At 37.8% G+C, this 10536-nt stretch overlaps 1 protein-coding gene across 3 annotated transcripts in view; it reads right to left on the bottom strand.

Moving 5' to 3' along the window:
* CROT (carnitine O-octanoyltransferase) overlaps positions 1-10512 on the bottom strand; it is a 15657-nt gene extending 5145 nt beyond the window's left edge. The window contains exons 1-12 of one of the 3 annotated variants that reach the window (XR_001860286.1): positions 10069-10512; positions 7266-7390; positions 6146-6327; positions 5845-5969; positions 5158-5266; positions 3556-3649; positions 3337-3462; positions 2793-2894; positions 2059-2142; positions 1848-1955; positions 1470-1600; positions 30-153 (exon numbers count right to left, since the gene is read on the bottom strand). Coding sequence is in view for 1 of the 3 variants with exons in the window: in XM_008629888.2 (XP_008628110.1) it covers positions 30-153; positions 1470-1600; positions 1848-1955; positions 2059-2142; positions 2793-2894; positions 3337-3462; positions 3556-3649; positions 5158-5266; positions 5845-5969; positions 6146-6327; positions 7266-7390; positions 10069-10183 (1425 nt within the window). In the remaining 2 variants the exon portion in view is untranslated. The remainder of the gene's footprint in view (positions 1-29; positions 154-1469; positions 1601-1847; positions 1956-2058; positions 2143-2792; positions 2895-3336; positions 3463-3555; positions 3650-5157; positions 5267-5844; positions 5970-6145; positions 6328-7265; positions 7391-10068) is intronic. The other 2 variants (XM_008629888.2, XR_001860287.1) reach the window with 2 other exon arrangements.
* Between the last annotated feature and the right edge of the window lie 24 nt (positions 10513-10536).

The following is a 10536-nucleotide window of genomic DNA, read 5'->3' as shown; positions in this document are numbered from 1 at the left end:
AATGATGAAAGTAGCATTTCTGTATTTACACTCTCAGAGGGATCCAGCATGGACTTGCACCATTCCACTGCTTCCACAGTACATGGTCTTATGGTCTCTGTGCGGCCATGATAGAAACGCCTGGTCATGGCAGTTTCGTAACAGCAGCCCGGACTAAGAATAAAAATTAGGGAAGAGTGTCTCATTAACTTAACAAAACTATTTGCTCTCTCAAGGACTAAAAAAGTCCTGCAAAAGATCTTGCACATCTAGCTCAGTTACAAGTACCAGAAACCCATTAATTTTCTTTAAGTTACGTGTCTGAAAAAGAGCCACAAAGCAACTCTATGTGCTTTTATGTGACAGATGACTGAAAAAAAGTCCCAGTACTATAATAATACCTTGAAAAGACTGCATTGCCATGAATATTTTCTGTAGACTACAGATCCACCAGCCTCTAGCAAAAATAGCTGAAATTACACAAGCTTCAGTTTCACTACATAATTCCACCTACACTATCCAAACCCTCAAAAATTAAGAGACACATTCGAAATAAGCAATGTGTTCTGAAGAATTTAGAGGGAAAAGGTCAAAACCTTCTCTGCTGCATACTGACAGCCATCCAGCTTTCACAGGGAGCAACTCCAGCTCTATGACAGTCTACCACTTAATATACAACCTACATGAAACACACTTGCGCGTTTACAACAGACCAAGGCTATTTTAGTCAGATAATTTATTGGTCCTGATGTTCAGCGAACCAAGAGTTACCAACCATTGTTATGATGGGCCACACCTCACCAGTGACTAAACATCACACTCCTATGATGAAACCCTCCTCCTTCTGAAGCAAGCAATACTCCACTGGCCAGTAATGACTTACACAAGCCATAATGAGCGCTAGTTAGCAAAAAAATTGGGAACATCAATAACAGGAAAAATGACACCTTTTAATTGGTAATACAAAATTAAATGCCACATCCAAAAATGCAGAGGCAGGCATTTGAAGGGTCACTATCTCTATCTCTATTATTTTGCCCAAACCTTCACCTCCAGTATTGCCAGAGAAAGTGAGACACTGAAGTTTGTGAGGCCTTTTACAGGCTTGGAAGACTCAACATTTTACTGATGGCTGTCGCATGCTACAGACAAAACTCTCTTCTATATTTGAGCAACTATTTGACATTAGAGAATCCTGACCCACTGTGGATTTGGTGTTTGTCCGAGTGTTTCCCTTGTACAGCCCGAATTCAAGTTTTCAAGGACTGTGTTCTGCCATCCATTCCACAATATGTTACATGTATTATCCCTACGGGCACAAGTACACAGTTCTTCTGAAGCAAGTATGGCCCTGTGCAACTGCTACTGTAAAACCCCCTTAGTTCCTCATTCTTACATCCCAATAGCAAATTACATATTAACACTGCAAAGCCACTGCACCCCTCTACTCAAGAAACTAGTTTTTTATTCCTAATCTGGTATTTTCTTACCGTCCATGGCATTTGTAATAAGCAAGCTGAAGGGCAAGCTGCACAAATGTATCAGGATGAAGTTTACTTTTTCTAATCAATGCTTTGCCAAAGGATGTGAAGGCATAAGACACCAGCTGCAAGTCAGATACCTGTCATACCAAAGGAGGTAAAACAACAGAAGTCAAGAAGTATCACAACTTGGCCCACTGCAAAGAAAACACACTCAACATGCACCAACAATGTTACAAATTTAACCATGGTGTTAAATTCAACAATTAATCAGTAACATACTCATTCCTGTTCTCCAGCATGAAAAAAGACCAACTAAAAACATGCAAATAGAATGAAAAAAAAATAGTATCAGTAACAACTAAGAGAACCAGGAACAAATTTTACCTTCTTGTAATACAATTCTTTAGTACGTCCAATTTCATTTATAATTTTTGGATCCACTGTGAATACAAGTTCCTCTGGCCATGGAATATCCCTCACATTATCTGATCCCTGGGAAGAGGAAGACAGAAAGAAAGACACAAAATCAGAAAATGTTATCCATAAGAAAAGACACATTAACGGATAAGCTTGAAAGTTTATAAAGGACAGATACCTTCCATTTTCCCTCATTTTCAATAATCTTCTTTTCGGCATAAGATAACATGGTAATTAAAGCCATGGCATCAAAAGGAGAATGCTAGAATCAGATAAGAGAAGATATTACATTATTTTGCACAAAAGCAAGAAGATCAAACTGTTCTGCTTTTTTCCCTATCCCATTCTTTTTCCTGCAGACCAACAGATTTACTGCACAGTGTTGGACTTGTTCTATAGTTCTACAATACATAAAGAACTACTTAAAGTCCACCCACCATTTTGACTGTTCTGCAGCTGGACAGGGAGGCACAATGTACAACTGCCACAAAAAGGCACGTTTAAGGAAAAATACAAGCCCTTCTGGCCATGCAATATGCATGCACAGGAAAAAAAAAAGTTTAAAAAACAACAACAACAAAAGTTTAAAATAATGTAAGTTAAAAAAAATAGCTGTTCAAATGGATATATCAAACAAAGAGTTAATTTTAAGCCTTCTTGTGCATTGTATTATTTTTTTCTTTGGAGCTCCTCATTAAATACTTTCAGAAATAAGATTATGACTTCAGATCCTGTTGTTAATTCATGTATGGTGTAGTATCAAACAGTGAGAAAGCAGACTGCTTTTGGAAACTTACCAAATCAGGTGCCAGGTAAACAATGCTATACTAAAGAGTAACACATTAAACACTTACTCCAAAGGGGGAAATTCAGTAACTAAATACTCAGAAGATGGAAAAAAATTTAACTTACGTCACAGAATGCACTACAGGTTCCATTGGAAAAGAATATGCTGTTGTAGGATTTATCTCCCCAGCGCACAGTCGGATCACCTGTTAGCCCCAGCCTTGTAAGCTAAAGCAGAAGAAACACACTGTGAACTCTAAAAAACACCGAGAACACTGCCAATCTTTGTAAGCTAAACCTAGTCTACATTAAGATGGCAAGACCTCCCTGACAGATGACATCTTCATCCAGTTCAAGATGAAACATGATTATAAGGCCAAGTTATTAACTAGAAGGGGGATAAAAAGTTAATGACTATGTTTTTGAAGACCCTGAAAGATAGAGGGCTAAAAAGTTATGAAGGTAGATTTCAGCCATTCCCACTTCCAATGTCCTAAAGATTAAAACTATTTAAGTTTTCCTATGGATCAAAAAAGCACATTTTTTGTGTATTTATCTGCTTCATTTTTACTGTTCTGAAAGAGCAAGAGGTGCTACTGCTGCATATATATGCAGGAGAAATTTTTATGTAAAGATGATCAGGTATGAATTATCAGAAATTCTTAGCTACCTCGGTGTAGTCCTCAGGAGTTGAATGGGGGCTAGAGTCATCAAGGCAGACCACAAACAAACTTCTCTGAATTTTTTCCAGAAGAGTTAAGTTCTTTGGATCAAGATAAATCAAATATTCCCGGAGCTACAAGGCATAAAAAGACAAAGCTAAGTGAAATAATGTTTTTCCAGTGATCACAATGCTTTTTTCAGGAACCAGCTGTTGAAGTACTCCTACCTCTGCCCATTTGGTCCTTTCATTGCTTGTTAGGGCTGCCAGTCCTGGTCCATCTGGTTCACTATGGCATCTCTTCTGTACATATGAAAGTTGCCTTTAAGAAGATTTCAAAAACTGAAGTTAACAAAGAACAGATGGAAAGAAGGTAAAAGTCACCTTGTGTCTCTGTCTCTTTATTGCAAAGCTGGAATTTTGGTTCAACATTCACAAGCCAATGTGAATTTTCAGGAAACATGAATCAGCTCCCCCAGATTCTAAGGACAATTGAAGACTAGCTCAGTTTTCAGTCACTCAGCACCTTCGAGCCCAGCACAAACTCACATATAAACAATTGTCATGCTAAAGCGTTATTACACACTTAATTTGAAACTAGATTTAAGACTTCAACAGTGCAGGTTGAGACTTTTCAGAGCAGCAGTCATCTGCAGTACTGCAGCTTTACAGCTTTTACAGCGACTAATCACATACCGGACAAACCTTCCCCTCAAGACAAACCCTTAAATTTAAAGCAGAACACTAGCTACAGTAGTACATCCTGAATGTAGAGTCTGAACTACTCAAGAGCAATTCTCTTCCTACTTTTTCCTTTGGAATAACAATTAACAGAGGGGCAATTTTTAGTTTGCAAGTTCGGTTTTTCATATGCTGTTCTTGATGTTAAAGAAACTCCACAAATTACAGGCACTTAATCTGGCTTGTTCTTTGTTCTGGCACTCTTGCCTATTAAATTTCACTACTGATCAGTAGTTACATAGTATCAAAAATGTAAGACAACCATCATGGGGTTATAAAAATAAAGCCGAAGGAAAAAAAACCCACCAAACCACACCCAACCTGCTCTTCCTATAGACAATAGATTTAGAAGGCTTTGTCTGTACTCCAAGTGTTCATGTCTTTGTTACTGGCTTGACTTAACAGGTACAACTACAAAAATTAGAAATGCATACGTTAAAATATTAAGTAATAAAGTACCAGACTATTTTTAAACAGTGATTTTTAGCTTCAATTAGTTCTTGTCTTGCCTGAGGAATTTGGCCATCTACTTTTTGCCAGTTTTAATCACAAGTTTTCTGTTGTGCACTATAAGCAGCACTTTGACAAATGCATTAAATTATTCCGTAGCAAAATTAACAACTCTTCTTTAGTAAGGAGATGCATATAGATCCCAAATCAGTCACAAGAGACTTATGCTGAAACTACTTGTGTATGTGATAGAAGAGTTCAACACATGAGAGTGCTTCAACTTTGATAATGATTAAGTAGCAATGAGACAATTATCAATGAGGATTGTACCTGGATGGAATGACGACAGTTATAACCCTACTAACTCCACGTAAAGAAAGTTCAAAAAAATGATGTTTCCTACTGAAATATCTTCTTTCAGCCCTTTTGTATGATGCTCTACAGATGCATTACAATAGTATATGGAAAGAAGTTGCCATCCACTCAACAAGAATTTACTCAAATCTGAACCTTCAATTAAAGGAGAAGCTGTAGCCTCTCTGACACCTAATTCTTTGGGGTGAAGGGAATGGGCGAAAAAAGCCTCTTTTGTGTGTAGCTTAAATAGCACAGCTAATTTAACATAAGTGTTTTCAAAACCTGGAAATCTCCGGAGGAGTCAGTATGCTGCCTTCATGTACAGCATCAAATGCAAACACCCGACCTCGACACAGGACGATCAAGTGAGATGGGCATTCACCTTCAGCCTCTGAAATGAAAAACAGTGATAAAGGAAAATCCAACCTTGGGGATAAAGTGACAGATACAGAAAAACTCAGCAAGTCCTACAGACCTTTTTTTGTTCAATTCTGAAAACCTGAAGACATTTTAAAAACCAACAGAAGTCACATATAACTTTCCGTGTTACAAATTACTTCAAGTCGTTGTCATTATGTAGTAGCAAATTTAATTTATTTGTGTCTCTTGTAGGCAGGAACTCCCTCTGCTGAAATGAGTGTTCCTTGCTGAATCCACACACACTTGTAACACACACAATTTGTCTTTCATCAATTCTTAATGCTGGCATGCTTATTATATGCATCAGGCTGGTAATACACTATTTGAAGCAGAGCTTTCTTTTACTCTTATTTGGTAAGGACTAAATATTGCACCAAAAAGGGCATTTCTAGGTGAGATACCTTCTTTGCTTCATTATATAAACACTCAACACCCAGTACCTGATTTAGTGCTCAAGAAAGTAAGTATGTTATGGTTAAACTGACCATTCCTTTAGCACATTAATAAAAATCATTTGCTTGTATTAACCCCCAATTTTCATTTGTTTACCAGTTTTAAAGTAAGTGCCAATCGAGTCTCTAGTAATTCCAGGAATTTTGCAAGTGCAGAAGAGCATCCGAAATTGGTTCATGTCCAGAACAGTATTCCCAGACCTCTCTACAGCAACCTTCTCTCTGTAGTAATAAATACAGCAACATTAAGCAAGAGAAATTACAATGATGGAATTAAATCAAGGTAAGACAAACGTGTCTATTACTGCAAAGAATACATGCCAATGAACATAAACATACATATACAATTAAGGGATACAAAGACCATCAATATTTAGGATCAATTATTAAAGCCTTACGCTCGCAACAAATCCCAGTATTTCACGGTGTGCCATATATTTACACATGCTCTGTCTATCTGAGTGCCCTCTTTTGGTGGCCAGCAGTGTTCAATATAGGGACCAGGGCCTCCCATATTACAGTGTATTTGTGTTGAGATGCGAAGATCAAGATAAGCCACATTCAGCCACCAGTCCTCCAGCTGAAATGAAAAATGTTTAACATCAGAACTTATTGTTATTCATTAATTCTTTAATAATCACCTGTCTGTTCAACTGCCTGCTCTTTTTACTTTTTTTTTTTTTTAATAATCTGAATAGTAGTTCATGTATAACACAAGGCAGGACAGTGGTTCGAAACTAACTGCTGAAGATATTGACACATTTAGCTCTTCTATTTTCAAGTTTGAAATAAAATTCAATGCTGCTTAAGAATATTAAACTGTAAATTATGATATTTCTTCCCTGATATTCCTCATCTTAAACTCCTGCAGACGTCAGTTGTGGCAGCTGCGAAAATCACAGATTACTCCATGAGAAGGAAACTAGACTTGTGTTGAGAAGGGATCTGAGACAGACAGTTAGTTCTTAATGTACATTTTCTGCCACCATCTGAAAATCCCGTTTGGACTGCGTCATGTTAGGATTTAGAAAGCCCTCATGAACTCCCCTTGGTAATGACCTTCCTCATATCTCTTTCTCTGTTGAAAGGCAACTTTAAAATGCTACCACATAGCTTCCTTCTGGGAAGAAAAAGAGAGAAACCAAACTCTGAATTCCAGGGTTGGTTTTGTTGGGGTTTTTTTGTTTTGTTTTTTGGTTTTTTGCCAGGGTGAAGAGAGAAGGGACAGATGTCACAGAAGGAGATACTGACAGACAAAGCATGCAAAAGCTGGTAGATAAATGGTAAATTTAAATTTCAATTAGTGAGCTCTCTTAGCCACTCAGCTTTGAAAAAAACAAATGACACATATGTAAGTGAATTCATATCCACAGGCCAAGTGGCAGATGTAAGGAAGATCCTAGGATTTAAAAAAGTGAAATGACTCCTTGAGTTATATCCTGAATAACTGAATTTCCACAAGTTGAATTAAAAGTTTCTCACACTGAATTATGATTTCTTACATATCTAAATACATACCCAATTCCTTCTCATTTTAGCTCTTTCCAGTAATTTCTGATGCAACTCTTTACCAATGCCATTTTCAAATTTTTTAACTATATTCTCGGTTCTTTGATATTCTTCTTGATTTAGAAATGGCTTCACTGTAAAAAGAAAATGTTTTTATTTTAAAGACAACTGTATACTAACATTTAGTCCAAGATTCAGATATTCACAGGCAAGGGAGTAGATGAGAATTAACTTTTCTAAAACAACTATTTGAAGGGAAACACCTTTTAAACACCTGTTAAAAACCTGCAAATAAATCAGTATGCTCTAGTAAAACATAAATGCATACTTTTAAACAAATACAGATGCTAGCAGACTAAAGTAATTGCTGAAAACGGGAAATACCTAACAGATAATTAAATCAAATATATTTACATCTGTAGCTGGAAATACCACGGAGTTCTACCAAGCAATTAAATTTACAGAAACTTTGTTTGTAAATTAACACACTGAGCCATACATGTCTGCCACCCCACTGCACCAACTGAAAGCTACTTGCCTGTATTTTCTAGTCCATTCATGGTCTACCAGCAACTTGCCCATCAATTTTCACTCACTGTCCCTGTGTTATATCCACCTTTGACGGCAAGTGCAGTTACTGCTAGACAGTTTTTCTGGTTTTAATCCACTTGGATTTCTCTCAGATCACGTGCATTATAGGCCAAAGTCCTCCATAAATATCTGCAAAACTAGTCATTATTTTAATCTAAACACTCCTTAAAGACTTTTTACCATGAAATCTATGGTCAGAAACAGGCACTGCTGATGTCATTTTCCATACAGGCACATCTCATTTTTATCCTATACTCACCTGGTGTATAATGTATTTTCTGGTATATTTATACTTAGATTGTGAAGTCAGTGGGAAACAGAATGGAGGGTTGTGTGTGAGGTGTGTTTCTGGTAATTCAATGCCTACCCAATAAGCTCTGGGAAGCTGGAACTTTGGGTTTTCATACTTTCATGTTGAGTTCATGTTTCTGAATCTCAACCTCTGGGCTGGAAGGCTAAATAACACGGCTATGGCCACCTTCTCTGCTCAAGGCTTACTTTCAAAACAGGGTTACTCTTTAAAGAAGAGCTAGCTACTCTAAAGCCTTAAATAAGGCATATTCAGACACATACTTTGTCCAGCTTTTCTAGTTGGCTGGCTTTAAACAAACAAGTGCTTTACCAGCCCACGCCCTGACTAATGTCAAGTGCCTGGAGTTCTCCTCCAACAAATGAAAGACAGCTTCCCAGGACTGATTTAAAGCCTCTATGACGAATCCTTTGGAGGTTCTGAATTGTTCTTCAGAAGCCTCTCCTTTCCTTCACTCACATTTACAGACTAAAATGACAAGCTTAAGCAATGAAATTCACAGAGCTACATCTAGAACTGTGCCCTGCACACTTTGACTTTGAATTATTTGTACAAGGAACGACTGTGGCAAATGCTGGGCTAACTTTTCTCCACCACCAGTGAAACTAAACAAGAGCAACAGTGATCAAAATTATAGAATGATTTTGTACGTGGAATAATAAGCAGCAACTAACTTCAGCATGAAGAAGAAAGGGACGTGATAAGGTATTCATGAAAACAGATCAGAATCAGAAAACGAGCGAACAAATTCACTGTCAGATTTTCTCACTCCATGAGAGAGTTATTTATTAACCTGGAGAGACAGATGACTTTACAAAACTAAACAGCAATTTTGTTATCGCAGGTTCTACTTTTGCAGCACAACTTTAGTTAATCTGCATTACAGCAAAAAGAAAATTTATTATTTTAGACACACATACACACACATTTTTGCTCTAAATGCACCACTTGAACATTCTGCATCAAAAAGCAACGATGTAAGAACACCAAAGCAGGCCATTTCCAGTACTCAGAATAAACAGGAACTCAGAGTAAATGGGAACTCAGAGTAAACTTAAGGAAGTCCATTTTGGGAAAGGGAAAATTTGGTGTGGTATGTTTCTGCTAAGGAAAGTACTTCAACTCTGTTAACATTTGTGTAATACCTGTAAGATAGTAAGATACAAAGCAGATGTTTCAGAAAAAGCTCCATGTCTCAAGAGTTCTGAAAATTATTGAAGAAATAAAGAAAAGTAATCTCAAGACACTTCATAATGTATTTTTATCATTCCCAATATATAATAAAGAACTAACCAGTCATTTCTGCTTTATAAACAAAGCTAGACACACATGCACTGATGTTGTTTTCAAAACTTTTCTGTGATCTTCCTTAGATTAGTCAACATGTCAAGGCAGAAATTATCCAAGCTAATTAATGTGAAAACGCTCACCACTGCTTTTTCCTAGTACTGTGTAGTTAATAAATGTTCTTTCGCACCAATATTAAGTATGAAAAGGTTTAAATAACTGTTTTTTAAAAAAGATCCTGGGCAAACACAGTTATGAACAAGCAGTTATGCAGAACAAAATTTGTAGGTGAAGTATCTTTTATCAGACCAGCTTTTTATTGGAGAGGAAAAAAAAAAGTAAAAAAAAAAAATTCCACTCTCAAACCAAAAACTTAACCTTCTCACATGCCAAATTCCCTTGAAGAAAGGTAATTAGGGATAAAAAGGAAACTTACTCAGGTTGCACTGGGCACTTACTTTCCAGTTTTGAGCCTGAAAACGACGTTTGGCACTCTATATTTGTCTGTGTGCCACGCCCCAATTACAATACAAGCTGTCTCTACAATCACTTCTTCAAACATCTTCAGATTAGCCTGGTTACAACAGCACACGACACACTACCATTACAACATTAAGTCATTACCTGCATCAAGATATTTACTCAAAGATTCATCAAGAGGAGGTACTGGCAGGGAAGGCAGAGAATCTTGGTACTGAAACGTTCGCTCCTCTGAGGATTCAAGCACTTGCTTTTCCATGTTGCAGGTCTGCAGCACAACCAGGCTATTCACGAAGCCCACGTTCGATGACGAATCCCCCCACACTGTTCTCTCCCCTGCTCCGTCCTCCTGCCATTTACACGGTAAAAGACAGATATCAGGGAACGTTCCCCGACGAAGCACGGACCGAGGGTTTCTTGTTGGCTTGCAGCCACGAGAGGCACACACACAACAGGGGGAAACGATGACTAGGCGGCTACTGATGCTTTCTCCAGCATGTCGCGATTATCCAGCGCCACGACTGTGGGTTTCTTTTCCAAGGAAAAGCCAGTCAGCCCCGGGACACCCGCCCGAGACCAGAGGATACCTGGGGAAGGGGGAATCACATCCCA

Source organism: Corvus brachyrhynchos, unplaced genomic scaffold (genome assembly GCF_000691975.1).
Source record: "Corvus brachyrhynchos isolate BGI_N302 unplaced genomic scaffold, ASM69197v1 scaffold142, whole genome shotgun sequence".
Classification (NCBI taxonomy): domain Eukaryota; kingdom Metazoa; phylum Chordata; class Aves; order Passeriformes; family Corvidae; genus Corvus; species Corvus brachyrhynchos.
The sequence above is the reverse complement of the archived record's forward strand: the minus strand, read 5'-3'. Positions and strand labels throughout refer to the sequence as shown.